Source organism: Theropithecus gelada, chromosome 7a, assembly GCF_003255815.1.
Source record: "Theropithecus gelada isolate Dixy chromosome 7a, Tgel_1.0, whole genome shotgun sequence".
NCBI classification, from domain to species: Eukaryota; Metazoa; Chordata; class Mammalia; order Primates; family Cercopithecidae; genus Theropithecus; species Theropithecus gelada.
In genome coordinates, this window is record NC_037674.1 from 54,939,052 (window position 1) to 54,961,190 (window position 22,139).

Consider the following 22,139-nt stretch of genomic DNA (forward strand, 5'->3'; position numbering starts at 1 on the left):
AATTTTTGGCAAGCCTTTTTAAACGTAAAAAGCAAGTGCTGGCAAGTGCTAAAAATACATACCAATTAACCCCCACTTTAGTGAAACCCATGGTAAGAATTTGTGAGAAGTTAAGGTTTCAAATAACTGCCCTTCCCGTCTTCACCCCCAAGAAAACCTTTGCTTTTTTTGAGACAGAGTTTCTCTCTTGTTGCCCAGGCTGGAGTGCAGTGGTGTGTGATCTGTGCTCACTGCAACCTCTGCCTCCGGGTTCAAGTGATTCTCCTGCCTCAGCCTCTCAAGTAGCTGGGATTATAGGCATGCGCTACCACGTCTGGCTGATTTTTGTATTTTTAGTAGAGATGGGGTTTCACCATGTTGGTCAGGCTGACCTCCTGACCTCAGGTGATCCACCTGCCTCGGCCTCCCAAAATGCTGGGATTACAGGCGTGAGCCACTGCTTCCGGCCCAAAACCATTACTTCTTGTTAACTCTAGATTTTAGAATATCTGATAAGAAGCCTAGAGTGAGAAAGTCATGTGCATGTATACATTTTGTATGTTTAAAGTTTGTGTAGGATGGTGTGGTAGCTCACACCTGTAATTCCCCTACTTTGGGAGGCTGAGGCAGGAGGATGGTTTGAGCCCAACTTGGACAGCATCGGGAGCCCCTGGTTCTACAGAAAAATAAAAAAATTAGCCTGGGGGTGGTGGCACATGCTTGTAGTCCCACCTATTCAGGAAGCCAATATGTGAGGATCGCTTGAGCCCAGGAGGTCAAGGCTGCACTTTAGTCTTGGCAACTGAGTGAGACCCTGTCTTAAAAAAAAAAAAAAAAAAAAGAAAAGAAAAAAAAAAGTTGATGTACCTGAAAGTGGATGACAAGAGTGGTAACTTAATAAGTATTCTTAAGTATTTGTTAATAATAAAAACAAAGATTATAATTTTTATTAAGAGGCCATTTTATTTCTTACCAGACTTATTGATCTGCCTTTTCTACTTAAAAGTAAGGTGTTGCTATCCCCAGTGCTTTGGGAGGCTGAGGGAGGAGGGATTGCTTGAGGCCAGGAGTTCTGGGCTGCAGTGATCTGTGATTGCACCACTGCCTCTTAAAAAAAGGTGTTACTAATGAAGGTATCTAGCATTTAATGCATTTGGAGATGTTTGAAACCATTTTTTTTTGTTTTGTTTTTTTGTTGTTTGTTTTTTTTTTTTTTTTTACTCTTTTGGTGAGAAGATAATTGGTTTGGCAAGGAGTAAGTGTGTTACTGTTTGAGGATTGCTCATAGTTTTATTAAGTGGTAACATGTTTTCATGATCTGGTTCTTTGTAAAACTGTAGTGTAGTATTTCATTAAGATTTAATAGTAATTATATCTTAAAAGGCAGCAATTTCTCTTTATTTAGAAAAGATATTTTTATCAAATAGTTTATAACTAATTCTTTATCACTGTGCTAAGTTACATAGAAATTCAAGTGGTAGTATGCCCATAAGTGCATTTGAATACAGTATTGTGCAGTTTCAACTACAAAAATAATGGCTGAGTAAATATATGAAGTAAAGCTTTAAAATTCAAATTTCCCATTCTTGAACAGTAGAAGCCTCTTCACATTGGCTTCTGAGTCTTTTGAAGGATCCTGACTCTAGATGTTTGAAGCATGAATGTCAGTCTCTTACTACTGGGACTTATTGAAGTGTATGGGTTGAATATCCCTTGTGTGAAGTGTTTCGGACCAGAAGTGTTTCATATTTCAGACTTTTTTTGGATTTTGGGATGGTTGCGTTATACTTACCTGTTGAACATCCCAAATACAAAATCCAAAATGCTCCAATGAGCATTTCCTTTGAATGTCATGTTGGCTCAGAAATTGGCATTTTTGGAGCATTTTGGCTTGGGGATGCTGAAGCTGTATATTTTATAGATCTCTTACTTTAGAGTTGAGATCACTTGTCAGTGTTTTAGTTTTATATTATAGAGTGAGTGGGTAAAGGATTGAGTGTGAGGACTCTTGGTTTCCCTTAGTCTCCACATATTGACATGTGCGACTAAAGTTCATGGTTGACTTTGTCCGAGAAATACAGTCCAACAGATTTTTACAAAACTAACAGAGAAAACCTATACTTCAGTTTGGCCAGATTTTTGTATTTATATCCAAGCATAAGTTAATTTTAATTATCAAACCTTTAGACCTAAATTAAATGAATATATTTAATTAATAACATTTATAAGTATTATTTAAAGCTACAGAAAAGTAAAAAAATCCAGGTGTTATAGTATCTTTCCATTGAAAGTAATCCATAATCATGGGCTTTATAAACTGTTTCCCTTGTGGTCTAGAAATAATAATGTAAAAAAGCAAAATTAGGCCAGGCATGGTGGCACACGCCTGTAATAGCAGCATTTTGGAAGGCCGAGGTAGGCGAATCACTTGAGATCAGGAGTTTGAGACCAGCCTGACCAACATGGTGAAATCGCGTCTCTATTAAAATACAAAAATTAGCTGGGAGTGGTGGTGAGTGCCTATAAACCCAGCTACTTGGGAGGCTGAGGCAGGAGAATTGCTGGAACCCGGAAGGAGGAGGTTACAGTGAGCCGAGATCACCCAACAGACAGAGCAAAACTCCGTCTCAAAAAAATAAATAAATAAAATAAAAAAGCAAAACTAGCAATTTTCCATTTGGCAGTATGTAAGTAGACATGAGTTAAGTTGCTGTTAGAGATGATAATCAAGATGAGGAGACTTAAGTGTTGTCCTAAATGTGGGATTATGGAGTGCGTAGTATTGAACAGGAGGGAACATAATTTAGAGAAGAAATAAAGTGAAACAAAGTTTGGACCAGTGAGAATAGAATAACAGATTGGTACTTAAGAAGTATACAAGCCTGGGCAACATAGTGCTAGAGACCTCTATCTCTGCAAAATAAAAAATAAAAACAGAAAAATTCACCCAGCATGTTCGTGTGTGCCTGTGATTCTAGCTACCTGGGAGGCTGAGACGGGAAGATTGCTGGTGCCCAGAAGGTCAAGGCTGCATTGAGTCGTGATTGCACCACTGTACCCCAGTCTGGTCAACAGACTGTCTCCAAAACAAAACAAAAAAACCCAACAACAAAAGAAATATACAAATCTAAAAATTAATATTTTGGGGAACAGAAATAATTGGAAAAAAATTCTAACCTTTGACACTTTTTTGGTGGGTCTAATAATGTAGTGTATACTATAACACATATTAATATAACCTTGGAAGAACGAAGTTGTTTAGTAAAGTGTTCTTGGTTTGCTTTTCTGTTTTTTTGTCTTTGAAACTCTGTCACCAAGACTGGAGTGCAGTGGTGCAATCTCGGCTCACTGCAGCCTTGGCCTCCTGGGCTCACGCGATCCTCTCACCTCAGCTTCACAAGTAGCTGGGACTATAGGCGCTTGCCACTATGCCCAGTTAATTTTTGTATTTTTTATGGAGAAGAAGATTTGCTATGTTGCCCAGGCTTGTCTCCAATTTTGAGCTCAAGAGATCCACCCCCCTTCACTTCCCAAAATGCTGGGATTACAGGCATGTGCCACTGCGCCTGGCTTGGTTTACTTTTTTCTATTATGTGGAGAGAGATGGGAATTTAACCAATTGTTAATAAAAATCCTTGTGTCTGAGTAGGACACGATTTACCACCTGATCTTTTATCCAAGTTAGTATTTCTCTGTGAACTTAACCCTGATAAAGGGAGTTGAAACAAAGGCAGTTTTACTGGAAATAATTATTTTTCTTCTTTTTCTCTCCTTTTAGGAAAACAAAAAAGAACAAACAGAAAAGTAAGAATATTAACTTTCTTAACGTTAATTTATGTTACCTTTATAACGTTGACATTTTTAGTTAGACTATTTTGAAAGCTATGAAATTTTGGAGTAGGCTTATATTTATTGATTATTTCAAATAGGTGTTTCACAGCAGTGTTATAAAATAGGTACATGGTGGTAGAGACCTTTTTTTTTACCAAGGAGAAACTCGTGAGCATTTATTTTCATCTGCTTTAGTCTTAATTACTCCCACTGAGAAGATAACATTTATAAATAAATGGAAGGTGGTGATACTAAATCCTATACTAAATGTTTGGTAGAGCTCTTCGTGAAAGTTGTATTTTTGGTGGGAATATGATTCTTTAACTTAGATTCAGGTAACAGCTGTGTAATGGAGAAATAATATAATGAAAAGGGAGAATGTGTCAAGAGACTATTTTCCTTATAGAATTTGTTAAATTAGCTAAAATGAGACTCCTCCCCCCCAACATTTACAGCACCTGGAAATGGAGATGGTGGCAGTACCAGTGAGACCCCTCAGCCTCCTCGGAAGAAAAGGGCCCGGGTAGATCCTACTGTTGAAAATGTGAGTTTTTCTTGAGTTTATGAGTAGCATGTTAGGATTTTTAGTCTCAGTTATATGACATAACCATGGGAGCTTTGATTCTCTACAAGATTTGCTTACATGGTTAATTCTTGAAATTAAACATTTTCTCTTTTGGGGTAAAGTATATGTTTCTGTACATCTTTATTTCACCTGTAGCTCTAGATTTACCTACCCAGTTAATCATCATTTGTTGTGTAACCTTCACCTACAAGACTATTTCTTTGGTGTTAGATATATATTTTTATGAGTTAAAGATGTACCTTTAAGATGGTTGTGTTTGGAATAGTTGTTTTGGTATCAATGGTAAATAAGAAAATATTAAGTTAAAATATATCAAGTCAGTGTGTTTCATTTCCTGAACAAGAGAAACCTTACTGAAGAATTTTTACCTTTACAAGAAAATGCTCTAAATAGACTATAGTTCGGGTCAGATTCTTTTCTCCCAACAGCAAACTATGTGTGGTCTTTTTCATTTACGATTTTTAAAAATGACAGTACGGCTGTATGTGTGGTTGGCTACTTTAAGAATTTATCCCTAGTGCTTCTAAAAGTCAGCTCCCTTCCATGTTTGGTATTTAGCTTTAGCAAGAAAGGTTAGGTTTTTAATACTCTTCCTATTTCTATTTAGGAGGAAACATTCATGAACAGAGTTGAAGTTAAAGTAAAGATTCCTGAAGAGCTAAAACCGTGGCTTGTTGATGACTGGGACTTAATTACCAGGCAAAAACAGGTAACTTGAAAAGCTACCTAGATTGTTAAGCTGTATGATACATTCCTGCTAGCAAAAAAAGTTTTTAAAGGAAAGTGTTATATTGACTTGGATTATTAAGGCATGACTGATAAAATAATACTGTAATTTAGAGGCTGAACATTTTAGAACTACTACCAGAAAGAATAACTTGGAGAAGAATAAAAGTTCACATATAAATTTTATGAATTTGTAATGATAAAGGTGGAAATAACTGGTTTTTGGAGATTGCTACGGCAGGAACTTGTTCTGAAAATTCGTAAAGGCAAAGAAGCATGTGTTTACTGTCTTATTGTCATTGCTGATGGTAGGACATAGAAAGCACACACCACCACCTGCAAGGTGTTCATGACCCTGAAAAGAACCTGAATCTTACTAAGCGCCTGAGTCTATTATTAGTTTGCAGGAAATAAGATGTTTAATGGAGCGACATGTTTATCAGTCATTGAACTCTATAATTGAGAGTTTTTTGGACAAACGAAGCTATTTAAACAAATGGCATAGGTAGGGTTAGGGATAGTGGGGGGAGATGATTAGGGACTGCTTGAGGATTATGAGACTTAAGAGACATATCAGTCTGTATGTGGGTACAGTTTTTCTGGATTTGAATCCTTTGGAGGATTATGCAATTATAGCTAAACTGCAAAGATTCAAGCCATGGCTGTATCACTTATTATTTGTGAGCTTGGACAAGTTTCTTAGTCTTTTTGTGCTTTTGTTTCTGCATTTAATGGAATAGTAGTTCCTATTTGACAATGCTAATGAGAGGATGAAAAGATAATTATTTTAATGCTTTAGACTAGGTCTAGCAAATAATATGCATAACAGTAAATGATGACTTGGTAATACTACAAAGGCACATTCATGTCTGTTGTGTGTCTAGCAGATTGACGTTTTTAAAAGTTTTGCTGTTCTGTCCAGTAGAGTTTCATTAGCCACATTTGACTGTTTAAATATATAGATGCCCCATAACTTACAATGGGGTTACATCCCAATAAACCCAGCAGAGAGCTGGAAAATTAAGTCAAACCATTGTAAGTTGAGAACTGTCTGTAATTAAATTTTTAGTTTCTCAGCTACATTATCCATGTTTTAAGTGCTGAATGCCTCCTAATTTGAAATACTGTTACTGTTACCTGATCTTTGTATAAAAACTTGCCTGGTATAATTTTTCTTTAAAAAAGAGAGTGCATATATTTATGCATGTTTTTGTCTTCATAGCTCTTTTATCTTCCTGCCAAGAAGAATGTGGATTCCATTCTTGAGGATTATGCAAATTACAAGAAATCTCGTGGAAACACAGATAATAAGTAAGAATATACATTTTTCAGATACACTCAAAGACATTTGAAAAAGTTTCTAAATAAGTCATCCGAAACTTGTACTGACTCCGAACCAGTACCACCAGAAACTAGCAAAATAGAATTTCACTGCTTTGACACTGGAATTGGCTGGCTGACTTTTTCTTAAAGGGCCAGATAGTAAATATTTTTAGGCAAAATTTAAGCTATCATGTAGGTATTTTGTATAACCATTTAAAATTTAACCATCTGAAAATGTAAGAATCATCTTAATTGCTTTAGTTTGTCAAACCCTGCTTTCATATGCCCATTTAAAACATCTCAGCTATGGTTCATTGTTACTAGCTCAGTTTTTAATTCTTTAAATTGGTTGAATTATTCTGTATCTCAGTTCTTTTCATTGACCAGTTTTGGAATATTTTTGTTCATTTATCAGGGAGTATGCGGTTAATGAAGTTGTGGCAGGGATAAAAGAATACTTCAACGTAATGTTGGGCACCCAGCTACTCTACAAATTTGAGAGACCACAGTATGCCGAAATTCTTGCAGATCATCCCGATGCACCCATGTCCCAGGTGTATGGAGCGCCACATCTCCTCAGATTATTTGGTAATATTCCATGTGGAAAATAATGGATTTTACTTTTTGGAGGGGTTTTCCCTAAATGAGTAAGAGGTAAAGTAATTCACTTTCCAAAACATGACTCCATTTTAATTTGAACTTTTGTCTAGAATGTTAAATAGCAAAATCTCTTTGGGAGCAAGGGTTTCAAAAATCATGTATTTTACTTTATTTATTTTTATTTTATTATAATTTTTTTTTGAGACAGAGTCTCACTCTGTTGCCCAGGCTAGAGTGCAGTGGTGCGATCTGCTCACTGCAACCTCCGCCTCCTGGGTTCAAGCAATTCTCCTGCCTCAGACTCCCAAGTAGCTGGGATTACAGGCGTGAACCACCACACCTGTGCTAATTTTTGTATTTTCAGTAGTGATAGGGTTTCACCACGTTGGCCAGGGTGGTCTCGAATTCCTGACCTCAAGTGATCTGCCTACCTTGGCCTCCCAAAGTGCTGGGATTACAGGCGTGAGTCACCACGCTTGGCCTAAAATCATGTATTTTAAAGGAATTGGTGGTGTTTGCTCACATAATTAAAATACATGGTTGTAGTGCTCCTGCCTTGGATGTAATTTTGGATAAATTCTCTTGTTTAAACAGTACGAATTGGAGCAATGTTGGCCTATACACCTCTGGATGAGAAGAGCCTTGCTTTATTACTCAATTATCTTCATGATTTCCTAAAGTAAGTCTGTGCTTGAAATTATAAACATGAATTTGAAAATTAGTGTGTAATGGGAGGGATTGGCAGTATAGATGCTAAAACATTAAACATTGTATTGGTACAGGCATAGATAGACCGTAATGGAGCAGTATAAGTAAGTGCAAATATAGTGGAGTCTTAGAAATGACAGACGGTATATGGATGGCATATTGGTGCAGTAGGGGAAAGCAGTGGAATCTGGTAGATGGTGATAAGACAGCTGACAGTCTGGAAGAAAACAAAGCCACACTTTGTGTGATGTCATGTACCAAACATCACATGTGTACCAAAATTCTAGATGAATCGAAGTTTAAAATTGTTAAGATAATGAGAGGACAAATGTAATATTTTCATAGTTCTGTAGTGTTCCATTTATGATAAATGGCTGGTACCTTTAATACACACAGAGTTCTTCGGTAAGAAATGAACAAACCAGTGAAAAGTAGGACAGGAAGTTTACAGCCATAGCAGCACAAAGGACCATTAAAAATATGTCAAAAATAATGATAGAAGTATAAACTGTCAGCAAAGTAGCACTTGTCAGATTGGCTAAGGTTTAAATGTTTGAAGAAATGGAGAAAAGGGCAATCCTGGTTTCTACTAGTTTTTGGAGGGCATTTTTATAATAGTGAAGAATTTGAAACAAGAACTTAATTAAAAGGATGAGGTCATTCTAAACATACTGATAAAGATGTCTGTGTTTTCATTTGTAGGACAGCCAAGTTGTGGTAGAGGAGTATGGTATAATTCTTACTTGTAGAGAAACATTATTTTAATCTTTGCATAAGATCTGGCTTTCCAATGTGGATCTTAGTTAATACTGGATTATTTCTTGGGAGTAGTGTTGGGAGGAAGGGTGGGAGTTTTCAGTTTCTACTTTGTATATTTCTGTATATGAATTTTCTCATTACAGTCGTTTTACAGTAAATTTAAAACTGCAACGTGGACTTGAGAATCGAGGCAAAATTTACTGTTTTTGCTTTACTAATGATAAATACCTTCTTTATGGAATGTGCTGTACTACTGGACATTTCACCTTCTCTTTTATATAATGATTTTTTTTTTTTAAAAGTTTATTCATTTAGAGATGGAGTCTTGCTCTGTTGCCCAGGCTGGAGTGCAGTGATGGCAATCACGGCTCATTGCAACCTCCACCTCCTGGGTTCAAGCGATTCTCGTGCCTCAGCCTCCCAAGTAGCTGGGATTAGAGGTGTATACCACTATGCCTGACTAATGTTTGTATTTTTAGAGGGGGTTTTGCCATGTTGGCCAGTCTGGTCTTGAACTCCTGGCCTCAAATTTTTCTGCCTCGGCCCCCCAAAGTGCTGTGATTACAGGGGTAAGCACCCACTCTTGGCCTGATATGACTTTTTTTTCTTTTTTTTTTTTTCTTTTTTGGAGATGGAGATTTGCGCTTGTCCATGCTGGACTACAATGGCGTGATCTCAGCTCACCACAACCTGTGCCTCCAGGTTCAAGCAATTCTCCTGCCTCAGCCTCCCAAGTAGCTGGGATTACAGGCATAAGCCACCATGTGCTAATTTTGTGTCTTTAGTAGAGACGGGGATTCTCCACGTTGGTCAGACTGGTCTTGAACTCGCAACCTCAGGTGATCGGCCTGCCTTGGCCTCACAAAGTGCTGGGATTATGGGCATGAGCCACTACTCCCGGCTGATAACGATTTTTTTCTAAAGAAGATATCTAGATGTTCTTTTAGGGTAATGCTGTCATGTAATAGGTTAATTGTTTCTTAAAGATAGTTCAAACTCCCAGGTTGGTATTCTGAAGACATAACTGTTCTTTGCTGTTTAGAAATAGGGGAGTAATTCCAGAGTTCATTCTTTTGTATATGCATAGTGTTGTTTATTATAGAACCTTATTTACCTGAATTGTCATTATGTGTGGTTTTATTGTGAGAGAATGTCTAGTTTAATGTATTTTAGGGAAGTGTTTTCTGTGGCTTATGTATATAATATATAGGAAGAGATTTGGATTAAGATAATGACTTTAAAAAATTTTTGTAATGAGTATTTTATTTTTAGGTACCTGGCAAAGAATTCTGCAACTTTGTTTAGTGCCAGCGATTACGAAGTGGCTCCTCCTGAGTACCATCGGAAAGCTGTGTGAGAGGCACTCTCACTCACTTATGTTTGGATCTCCGTAAACACATTTTTGTTCTTAGTCTATCTCTTGTACAAACGATGTGCTTTGAAGATGTTAGTGTATAACAATTGATGTTTGTTTTCTGTTTGATTTTTAAACAGAGAAAATAAAAGGGGTAATAGCTCCTTTTTTCTTTTCTTTTTTTTTCATTTCAAATTTGCTGCCAGTGTTTTCAATGATGGACAACAGAGGGATATGCTGTAGAGTGTTTTATTGCCTAGTTGACAAAGCTGCTTTTGAATGCTGGTGGTTCTATTCCTTTGACACTACGCACTTTTATAATACGTGTTAATGCTATATGACAAAATGCTCTGATTCCTAGTGCCAAAGGTTCAATTCAGTGTATATAACTGAACACACTCATCCATTTGTGCTCCTTTTTTTTTTTTTTTTTTTGTTTAATGGTGCTTAAAGTAAAGAGCCCATCCTTTGCAAGTCATCCATGTTGTTACTTAGGCATTTTATCATTTGCTCAAATTGTTGAAGAATGGTGGCTTGTTTCATGGTTTTTGTATTTGTGTCTAATGCACGTTTTAACATGATAGACGCAATGCATTGTGTAGCTAGTTTTCTGGAAAAGTCAATCTTTTAGGAATTGTTTTTCAGATCTTCAATAAATTTTTTCTTTAAATTTCAAAAAAACAGTGTGCTTGTGTTGATGCCTTACAAAAACCATTGTATATTTGTGTATTCCTTGTATTTAGACAGTGGTTTTTCAGGTGCGTGCTTTGTTTCTGGTATGGCCTTGGTGGAATGATAATGCTTTAGCTTTAGTACGTAGCGCTAATCCATAGCAGCTTTGGCAGTTTGCTGTCTTGAGTCCTAGCTAAAAAGTTAGAAGTTTACATGACTGTTTTTTTACTTTCCCCAAATTGTTACTCTGAGCATTAATTAAGGGCATTTTTACCTGTATAAAATTATGGTCAGCTTTTTTTCTGTCTGTTTATTTTACGGGTTTACCCTAGAAACAACCAAAAATGTCAGTAGACAACATATTAAAATAACACAAAGGTTGTAAAGGGCAACATTTCTCCCCTTTGATAGAGACACTAAAGTGGTCTGTACTTGGGTAGAGGGTGGCAGATGCTTAGAATTAAAATGCAGCCGAGTGCAGTGGCTCACGCTTGTAATCCCAGCACTTTGGGAGACTGAGGCAGGTGGATCATCTGAGGTCAGGAATTAGACACCAGCCTGACTAACATGGAGAAACCCCATCTCTACTAAAAATACAAATATTAGCCGGGTGTTGTGGCGCATGCCTGTAATCCCAGCTACTCAGGAGGCTGTGGCAGGATAATTGCTTGAACCCAGGAGGCGGAGGTTGCAGTGAGCCGAGATCGCGCCATTGCATTCCATCCTGGGCAACAAGAGTGAAACTCTGTCTCAAAAAAAAAAAAAAACCTCCAAAAACAGAATTAAAATGCAAAGCAGCAGATAAGTTCAGTTGGCAAGAGTTACAGCAGCAATACAAGAGGGAAAATGAGTGCAAGAGGGAAATAGGAATAAGTTCCAAAGAAGCAGAATTTGCTTGGGTTGTTTAAAGGGAACTGCTTCTACCCATAGTTGCCTTCGTGCTGCCTCCTTCATTCGGCTTCCTTGTTCTCTTTTTCGTTACCCTTTCCTTTTTGTCACAACTGTACTGATATATTTAGTTGGACTTCTAACAAATAGGGATTGTTGTTGCCTGGTGTCTTTGAGCTGTTGAATGTTCTCGTTTATGTAGATGTGACTTAAAAAAAAATGAAACACTTCAAGAATTTACATGTCATTCTTGGGCGCAGAGGCCATGCTAATCTTTATTGTTTGAATGTTTAATATTTTTGCTAACAAAATGAGCCCTAGATGTGATTTTTTAATGTGTACTCACGGTCTCTTGAACATTAGTGTTACTGGTTAGGTATTTAAAGATTTGCTTGCTGAGCGTGGTGGCTCACACCTATAATCTCAGCACTTTGGGAGGCTGAGGTGGGAGGATTACTTGAGCCCAGGAGTTTGAAACTAGCGTGGGCAACATAGGGGAGGAGACCTTGTCTCTACAAATAATATAATAATAATAATAATAATTTGTTTTGAGGCGGAGTCTCGCTCTGTCGCCCATGCTGGAGTGCAGTGGCACGATCTCGGCTCACTCCAAGCTCCGCCTCCCGGGTTCACGCCATTCTCCTTGCCTCAGCCTCCCGAGTAGCTGGGACTACAGGTGTCCGCCACCACGCCTGGCTAATTTTTTGTAGTTTTATTAGAGACAGGGTTTTACCGTGTTAGCCATGATGGTCTCGATCTTCTGACCTCGTGATCCACCCACCTTGGCCTCCCAAAGTGCTGGGATTACAGGCGTGAGCCACTGTGCCTGGCCTCTACAAATAATTTTAAAAGTAGCCTGGCATGGTGGCATGTGCCCGTGGTCCTAGCTACCTGAGAGGCTGAGGCAGGCGAATCACCTGACCCCAAGATATCAAGGTTGCAGTGAGCTGTGATTGTACCATTGTGTTCCTTCCAGCCTGGGTGACAAGAGACCCTGTCTCTTAAAAAAAAAAGTTGAGGACTCAAAGGATCTTTTCGTTTATGTTATCAGTATTTACTATGGTAGAAATTAAAACTTTAAAACTTAGAAATATGTGTGTTTGTTAGTCATCAGAATGATACTGTCACACACGTAACCTCAAGAAAATTTCATGTACACTTGACAAAAAACCAATGATTTAAAATAGCTTTAACCTCCTAGGCTGCATGAAAATATCTCAGGTACTGCAGAGATCTCTGCACCACTCGTTGAGAACTGCTGCTATAGATATTTGTGTCCTGAGGATTATAACAGTCTTAGGGTTCTGTATTTAGAAATTTAAACGTTCCTTCACAAAACCTGAAAGTCAGGATTTTCTTCATTATTCATTAAGCCTCCTGCCTCCATTTAAACATGGCATTAGAATAAAGCATTGATGGGTTTACTTGATGACACTAAAAGAGGCAGTGGTCTTTGGATATTAAATCTACAGAGTATTTTGAATGTTTTCATTTTCTAGTAATTCTCACTGTGGCTCCAGAATATCTTACATATTAGTAGTACGTAGCTGGAATGATGTAATCAAAATCATACTGATTAATCATTGCTTACCAAAAAATGAAATTAGATTAATATTAATATTAGTACCATTAAGTTTTTTTATTTTTTTATTTTTTGAGACAGAGTCTCGCACTGTTGCCCGAGCTGGAGTGCAGTGGCGTGATCTTGGCTCACTGCAACCTCCGTCTCCCAAGTTGAAGCAATTCTCCTGCCTCAGCCTCCCAGGTAGCTGAGATTACAGGCATACGCCACCACGCCCAGCTAATTTTTGTATTTTTAGTAGAGACCGGGTTTCACTGTGTTGGCCACGCTGGTCTTGAATGCCTGACCTCGTGATCCATCCGCCTCGGCCTCCCAAAGTGCTGGGATTACAGGCGTGAGCCACTGCGGCCGGCCTCAATACGTTCTTTTAAACCTAGGTCTTTATTTCCAGGCATGTTTTTTTTTTAGAATCTTGCTCTGTTGCCCAGGCTGCTGAAGTGCAGTGGTGCGATTGTGGCTCACTTGCAACCTCTGCCTCCCAGGTTCAAGCGATTCTCCTGCCTCAGCCTCCCACAGTGCTGGGATTACAAGCGTGAGCCACCATGCCCAGCATGTTTCCAGATGTTTTTACCCTCCAGTGTTTATTAAACAAGGCAGTTTGAGTCTCAGCCATGTTAGAGATTTTCCTGGATTAGTTGCCTTATAGTACAATCTAGAGAATTTTTAGTCTTCAATTTATTTCTTGAACTAATCATTCAAGTAGATTGAAGGAAGAGTTACTGGAAGGGTAGGAAGAAGCATGGCTTGTGATAAAGGGTGCATTTTGACAAGTATTCTGGCTTTTTGCCATCTTCTCCTTTTCCTGTTACTGCTTCTAATTAAGGGTTCTGGTCTATAAGTAATACATAGGGGTTTTTTTGGTTTTTTTGTTTTTTGAGACTTGAGTCTCGCTCTAGAGTGCAGTGGCTCGATCTCAGGTCATTGTAACCTCCACCTCCCTGGTTTAAGTGCTTCTCCTGCCTCAGCCTCCTGAGTAGCTGGGATTACAGGCACCCGTTGCCACGGCCTGCTAATTTTTTGTATTTTTAGTAGAGAGGGTTTTCACCATGTTGGCCAGGCTGGTCTTGAACTCCTGACCTCAAGTGATCTGCTGCCTTGGCCTCTCAAAGTGCTGGGATTATAGGCGTGAGCTGCCGCGTCCGGCCAACACATAGTTTTGTTTATTTGTTTGTTTTGAGACAGAGTTTCGCACTTTTTGCCCAGGCCTGAGTGCAGTGGTGCAATCTTGGCTCACTGCAACCTCTGCCTCCCGGGTTTAAGCTATTCTCCTGCCTCAGCCTCCCGAGTAGCTGGGATTACAAGCATGCGCCACCACGCCCGGCTAATTTTGTATTTTTAGTAGAGACAGGGTTTCTCCATCTTGGTCAGGCTGGTCTCCAACTTCCGACCTCAGATGATCTGCCCACCTTGGCCTCTGAAAGTGCTGGGATTACAGGCTTGAGCCGCCATAGCTGGCCTCAATACATAGTTTTTAAAAGTTCACTTTTTTTTTTTGAGATGAGGTCTTGCTCTGTTGCCCAGGATGGAGTACAGTGGCGTGATCTCTGCTCGCTGCAACCTCCCCCTCCTGGGTTCCAGCGATTCTCCTGCCTCAGCCTCCTGAGTAGCTGCGCTTACAGGTGCGTGCCACCACACTGGCTTATTTTTGTATTTTTAGTAGAGACGAGTTTCACCATGTTGGCCAGGCTGGTCACGAACTCCTGACCTTAAGTGATCTGCCCATCTTGGCCTCCCAAAGTGCTAGGATTACAGGTGTGAGCCACCGCACCCGGCCAAAAGGTCACTTCCTTCAATCGTAGTCTTTGTTTCTAAAGCGTTATATTAACTATTTTCAAATCACTTGTAAAATGGCAAATGATATGTAATAGGTACAATGTTAGAAATTGATATACATGTTCATGGAGAAATAGATTTGTAAAATTGTAGGCTGTGGTTGTGTCATTAGGAGTAGGATATACTTGTGAAAGACATCAGCTTTTTTGCCATATTTTATGTCATCTGACAGCATTGACGTAGTGGTACCTTGTTTGCGTATTAGGCACTTTGGTTTTTTATTTATTTATTTTCTTTCTTTCTTTTTTTTTTTTTTTGAGACAGAGTCTCGCTCTGTCACCCAGGCTGTAGTGCAGTGGCGTGATCTCGACTCACTGCAAGCTCCGTCTCCTGAGTTCACGCCATTCTCCTGCCTCAGCCTCCCGAGTAGCTGGGACTACAGGTGCCCGCCACCACACCCGGCTAATTTTTTGTATTTTTAGTAGATACAGGGTTTCACCGTGTTAGCCAGGATGGTCTCCTGACCTTGTGGTCTGCCCACCTCGGCCTTCCAAAGTGCTGGGATTACAGGCATGAGCCACCATGCCTGGCTGGTTTCTTTCTTTTTTAAAAATTTTGTTAATTTCCAATGAGCACAAGCCAGGCACTCCCATTGATCAGTTGTGATATTTTCTAAGTTTTGAAATTATTTCCTCAAAATCGAGATAATTGGCCCTTGATTCTCCTTTCTTGGGCATCCTAACTGCCATGTCTTATGGGCATTTGTTGTAGTAGTATCTGCTGTCATTTTTGTAGTGTATATTTCAAACAAAGTTAGTTACAGAGGTTTGGTAACCCTTGCCTATGGTCTGGTCATTTAGCTAAGGAGTGATAGAGCTGAGTTAAACACCACCCTGTTTCCCAGTCACACCCTTAAACATTTAATGCCTGAGTCTTATGAATTACCAAATACTTTTGTCTGTCCTATCTGCCTCTTAAATGTCTACAGTGGAGAGTGTATTTTAATAGTTTTCTGGATTAAAATAATCATGCTCCTTTCTCCATTAAAACAAACTGTTTCCTGTATGATAGTGTTTTGAGTCATGGGAGTAAAGGCCAAGTTAGGTTAAGGTACAAACTCTGCTAAACACAGCTTCTGTAGGGTCCAGCCCTGTGGGGCTTAGTGGGTGTTCTCCCCGTGTGCGGACACGAGAGATTGTAAGAAATAAAAACACAAGACAAAGAGGTAAAACAGCTGGGCCCAGGGGACCACTACAACCAAGATGCGGAGACCGGTAGTGGCCCCGAATGGCTGGACGTGCTGATATTTATTGCATACAAGACAAGGGGGCAGGGTAAGGAAGGTGAGTCGTCCAAGTGATTGATAAGGTCAAGCAAGTCATGTGATCATGGGACAGGGGGCTCTTACCTTTCAGGTAGCCTGAGAGAGGGAAGGCAGCATACGTCAGCGTTTTCTCTATTCACTTAAAAGAAAGATCAAAGACTTTAAGACTCGCTATTTTCTTCTACGGCTATTTTCTAAGAACTTCAAAGAGGAACCAGGAGTATGGGAGGAACATGAAAGTGGACAAGGAGTGTGACCATTGAAGCACAGCACCACAGGGAGGGGTTTAGGCCTCCAGATGACTGCAGGCAGGCCTGGATAATATCCAGCCTCCCACAAGAAACTGGTGGAGCAGAGTGTTTCCTGACTCCGCCAAGGAAAGGAGACTCCCTTTCGTGGTCTGCTAAGTAATGGGTGCCTTCCCAGACACTGGCATTACCGCTTGACCAAGGAGTCCTCAAGCGGCCATTATGCGGGTGTGACAGAGGGCTCACTTCTTGCCTTCTTGGTCACTTCTCACAATGTCCCTTCAGCACCTGACCCTATACCCTATGGTTATTCCTAGGTTATATTAGTAATGCAACAAAGAGTACTATTAAAAGCCAATGATAATGTTTATCATTAAAGCATCTGACCCTATACCCTATGGTTATTCCTTGGTTATATCAGTAATACAACAAAGAGTAATATTAAAAGCCAATGATAATGTTTATCCTAATGACTGATAATGTCCATGATCATCTCTATATCCAATTTGTATTATAACTATTCTAAGTATTTTCTTTATTATACTGAAACAGTTTGTGCCTTGAGTCTCTTGCCTCGGCGCCTGAGTAATCCTTCGCCCACAAGCTTCCCCAGTCTTAACATCACCATGCGGTGTTTCAGTCAGTTCTCTTTTGTTTTTTGCTTCTAAGCTTGCTTTCACATGCTGTTGAATGGAAAAAGCAAGTTGGAGAACAGTAATACAGTATATGAAAAAATACCGTATTTCCTAGGGTATATACATATGTGGGTGTGTTTTTTGTTTTGTTTTTTTGAGATGGAGTCTCTGTCACCCAGGCTGTGCAGTGGCATGATCTCGGCTCACTGCAACCTCCGCCTCCTGGGTTGAAGGGATTCTCCTGCCTCAGCCTCCTGAGTAGCTGGGACTAAAGGCGCTCGCCACCATGCCTGGGTAATTTTTGTATTTTTTGTAGAGATGGAGTTTCACCATATTGGCTAGGCTGGTCTCCAACTTCTGACCTTGTAATCTGCCTGCCTCGGCTTCGCAAAGTGCTGGGATTACAGACCTGAGCCACTGTGCCCAGCTGGGTTGGTTGGTTTTTTTAAGGTCTGGAGATTTGTCATGGGGAGCTAGACTACAGAATACCTAGAAATGTAAGATAAAATACAACTTTTTTTTTTTTTTGAGACGATGTCGCATTCTCACCCAGGCTGAAGTGCAGTGCCATCATCTCAGCTGTCTCAGTTCACTGCAGCCTTCACCTCTCAGGATCAAGTGATTCTCATGCCTCAGCCTCTCAGGCGTGTGCCACCACTCATGGGTAATTTATTTATTTATTTTTCTGAGACGGAGTTTTGCTCTTGTCTCCTAGGCTGGAGTGCAGTGGCACAATCTCGGCTCACTGCAACCTCCGTCTCCCAGGTTCAAGCAATTCTCCTGCCTCAGCCTCCTGAGTAGCTGGTATTACAGGCACCCACCATCATGCCTGGCTAATTTTTTGTGTTTTTGGTAGAGATGGGGTTTGCCATATTGGGCAGGCTGGTCTCGAACTCCTGACCTCAGGTAATCCGCCCACCTCGGCCTCCCAAAGTGCTGGGATTACAGGTGTGAGCCACTGCACCTGGCCAAATACAATTTCCTCTTAAATGCATAAATGAGCAAATAAAGGGAAGAGACTAAAACTGAAAACCCCCAAATTTTACCTGCCTTCAATCTCGGTAATAGAGAAATACTGCATACAAAGTATTTAAAATACATAAAAAGAATTGAAAACGTGAGAAAAGCAAACAAAATAGACTTAACCAAGACCAGTATAAAGTAATGGCATACTTTGTAAATAATTCAGAGCAGTCTTCCACTGAAGACTAGAAAATAAGCAGAGAGAGAAAACATCTGCTCGAAGGCATTGGAGACCTAAGAAAATGGTGATGGGCCAGCATTTGGTGAAGAATTGAGTTTCAGGGCTGGAAGTCCATGTTCAGTGTGGCTTTTATTTTGCAGTTGTTTGCCAAGGTCAGAGAGGCTTATAGTCTGGTTCTTTTGATAGTCTCACTTGGACATGATTTGGAGTCTGATACCTGGCAAGAAATTAGGACCCCAAAAGGATACCCCAGGAATAAAGATGAACCAGATTTAACTATTTCTTCAAATGCATTTTACAATTTTACAAATATATGCAGCAAATAGCTAGTTTTGCATGAGACAAAACTACACGAAGTCAGGTGTGGTGTGTGTGTGTAGTCCCAGCTACTTGGGAGGCTGATGTGGGAAGATTGCTTGAGCCCAGGAAGGCTGCAGTGAGCTGATTGCCTCACTGCACTCCGGCCTGAGCAACAGAGAAACCCTGTCTCAAAAATAGAAACCCTTTTTCTTGATGTTAGGAGAAAACATCAAGAAACTCATTTGAGAAACAGAGACAGGATATAGGCTGTCTGATCCAATTTACTTTAGAAATAACAAGTGCTGGCTGAGTATGATGGCTCCTGTCTGTGATCTTAGCACTTTGGGAGGCTGAGGCAGGAAGATCACTTGAGCCTAGGAGTTGGTGATCAGCCTGGGCTACATGGCAAAACCTCATCTACAAAAAACGCAAAAATGAACTGGGCATGGTGGCACACACCTGTGGCCCCAGCTACTCTGGAGGCAGAGTTGGGAGATTCACTTGAGCTCAGGAGGTTGGGGTTGCAGTGAGCTGAAATTGCACCGCTGCACTCCAACCTGGACAACAGAGTAAGACACTGTCTCAAAAACAAAACAAAGTGCCCTACATCATTCCTTAAGTAAGCAAAGTCAGACACTGGCAATGTAAGACATTTAAAAAACTATGCTTACTATATTTAGATGAGATAAAAGAACTTAAACAGCAAACTTTAAAAAGCATATCAGAATTCCAGATGTAAAACGCAGTAGCTAAAATAGGAACTCAATGAATAGGTTTAACAGATTAAAGAGTGGGAAGATAGGTCAGGAAACAAATAGGCATATTGAGGGACAGAGACATTAAGGATAGATAATGCAGTGGTAAACCTAATTGAAAATACAATTATTGCAGGAGCGAATGGGGCAATAATTGAGATTGATGACTTTGCAGAACTGTTAATAAAGTGTTAACTTTAAGCATGACAAAAAAAAAGCCAGTTAAAGATACTAAGACTAGGCATTGCAGCTTAATTAGTGTAATCCTAGTACTTTGGGAGGCAGAGGTGGGAGGATTGCTTGAGCCCAGGACTTCAAGGCTGTACTCCAGCATGGGTAACAGAACCAAGACGTCTTTAAAAAAAAAAAAAAAAAAAAAAAAAAAGGCATATATAATTAAAACCTAAAGACAATTTTAAAGGCATCCTGATTAAAAAGACTTGACAATGCAAATAATGGAAGCCAGAAGACAATGGAGTATGTTTAGAAAACGGAAAGAAAACTGCAATTTAAAAATTCTAAACTCAGTAAAAACCCTTCAAGAAAACATTTTCATACAAAACTGGAAAAATGTTAGAAAACTTACCAGCAAACCCAAACTGGAGAAAAAAATACTTTGTTTTTTGTTTTTTGAGATGGAGTCTCGCTGTCACCTAGGCTGGAGTGCAGTGGTGCAATCTCGGCTCACTGCAACCTCCGCCTCCTGGGTTCAAGCAGTTCTCCTGCCTCAGCCTCCCAATTAGCGAGACTACAGGCACACGCCATCACACCCGGCTAAGTTTTTATATTTTTAGTAGAGACGGGGTTTCACCGTGTTAGCCAGGATGGTCTCGATCTCCTGACCTCGTGAGCCGCCCGCCTCAGCCTCCCAAAGTGCTGGGATTACAGGCGTGAACCACCGCGCCCGGCCGAGAAAAAATATTTTGTAATAGAAGGTCAGAGATCCGTGAAGAAGCAAAGAAAGCTCAGTGCAAATGACAGATTTGTGGGTACGTTAATGTTGACTGTATAAACCCATGGTGCTGTCTTTATAATCCCATGATGATCATGACATAAAAGATCTTTCATTGTCCAAGAAGGTGGTAATAATCAAGAAAACATGTTTTGCAGTCTAGGGTAACCATTGGAAGACTGCTAAGAGTAGCTTCCAAGCAAATGCTTATTAGTTTGCTTGGATTAATGCACATTAATTTTTTTTGTTTGTTTGTTTTAAACAGAGAAGAGGAACATAGGAGAGGTAGAACAAATAGTGAGATGACAGGTTCTAACCTAACCTAAATATATTAGTAATTAAATGTAAATGGTTAAATGCTTCATCATAAAAGATTGTCAAACTGGTTAAAAGAACAAAACCGAACTGTATGCTATTTACAAGGGACATGTTTAAAATATAAGATTGAAAGAAGGATGGGAGATAAATACAAAGTTTGTCTCGGTTATCTGTTGCTGGTGTAACTACCCTGAAACTTAGTTTGCTTAAAATAATGATTTATTATTTCTCATGATTCTACAGGTTTGCTGGGCTCAGCCGGGCAGTTCTGCTGGACTTGCCAGGGATCATTTATGAGCCAGATAGGGGAGATAAATCACGAAAATTCAGGCACTTGCCACTGGGTGGTGGTTTCTAGGAGGGTGGGGTATCCATTCATCTGGAGCCTGTTGGTACGTTCCCATCTAGGTGACTGCCATCTTGCTTCTAATCTTGCATAAGCAACCACTAAGAAAGGAGGCACGTCATGTAGTAGATTTCTTTGAATTTTGATACCTTGTAGAGCACATTTGAGTTTACTGCTCTCGTATGTTTACTGAGTAACCTAAAAGACCCAATTTTGAGTAAGGCCTAAGCAGTGATTCTCATTTTGTTTTCAGAACATTTTGAGTCATGAACTTTTGTCTGTGTGGATTATGCATATTGATACTTTTCATATTAGAGGTTAAATGGAAAAAAAAATTCATAAACTGCTCTGTGCTTCCTGGAATTGATACTTAGATAATTTTTCTTTTTTGTTTTTTGGGGATAATGTCTTGCTCTGTTGCCCAGGCTGGAGTGCAGTGGCATGATCATAGCTCACTGCAGCCTTGACCTTCTGGGCTCAAGTGATCTCACCTCAGCAGGGACCACAAGTGTGTGCCACCACGCCTGGCTAATTTTTGTATTTTTTGTAGAGATGAGATTTCACCGTGTTGTCCAGGCTGGTCTTGGACTCCTGAGATCAAGTAGTCCACCCGTCTCAGTCTCCCGAAGTGCTGAGGTACAGGCGTGAGCCACTGTGCCCGGCCCTGATGCTTGTATTTTTCTAGTACCAGCTTAAATGCTTTGACTTTGCCATATTTTCTCATGGAGACTCCCAGGGCTTTTAATGTCTCCAGAATATGTTTTTCCATTTTCCTAACACTCAGTAAGCTCCAAAAAATCCACTAAAACAATTCTGCAAGAAGCCGGGCGCGGTGGCTCAAGCCTGTAATCCCAGCACTTTGGGAGGCCGAGATGGGCGGATCACGAGGTCAGGAGATCGAGACCATCCTGGCTAACACGGTGAAACCCCGTCTCTACTAAAAATACAAAAAAAAAAAACTAGCCGGGCGAGGTGGCGGGCGCCTGCAGTCCCAGCTACTCGGGAGGCTGAGGCAGGAGAATGGCGTGAACCCGGGAGGCGGAGCTTGCAGTGAGCTGAGATCCGGCCACTGTACTCCAGCCTGGGCGGCAGAGCAAGACTCCGTCTCAAAAAAAAAAAAAAAAAAAAAAAAAAAAAAAAAACAATTCTGCAAGAAACAGATGAAGAGGACTTTGATGAAGGTGGTCAGAATGAGATGAGTGAGCAGGAAGAGGAGTGTGAGAATAACTCCAGTGTGGCCAAAGACTAAATACCTTGAAAAAGTAGTGCAGTCTTG

The 22,139-nt window shown here is 40.0% G+C and overlaps 1 protein-coding gene and 1 pseudogene across 6 annotated transcripts in view; one reads left to right on the forward strand and one right to left on the reverse strand.

Moving 5' to 3' along the window:
- Positions 1 to 10,547, forward strand: part of MORF4L1 (mortality factor 4 like 1) — a 56,244-nt gene extending 45,697 nt beyond the window's left edge. For all 6 annotated transcript variants that reach the window (XM_025389796.1, XM_025389797.1, XM_025389795.1 and 3 more), the window contains 7 exons: positions 3,758 to 3,783; positions 4,266 to 4,354; positions 5,004 to 5,105; positions 6,345 to 6,433; positions 6,861 to 7,033; positions 7,640 to 7,724; positions 9,785 to 10,547. In XM_025389796.1, the coding sequence (XP_025245581.1) occupies positions 3,758 to 3,783; positions 4,266 to 4,354; positions 5,004 to 5,105; positions 6,345 to 6,433; positions 6,861 to 7,033; positions 7,640 to 7,724; positions 9,785 to 9,869 (649 nt within the window). In that variant the 3' untranslated portion in view covers positions 9,870 to 10,547. The remainder of the gene's footprint in view (positions 1 to 3,757; positions 3,784 to 4,265; positions 4,355 to 5,003; positions 5,106 to 6,344; positions 6,434 to 6,860; positions 7,034 to 7,639; positions 7,725 to 9,784) is intronic.
- A 1,092-nt stretch (positions 10,548 to 11,639) lies between these two features.
- Positions 11,640 to 11,737, reverse strand: LOC112628246 (annotated as a pseudogene).
- Between the last annotated feature and the right edge of the window lie 10,402 nt (positions 11,738 to 22,139).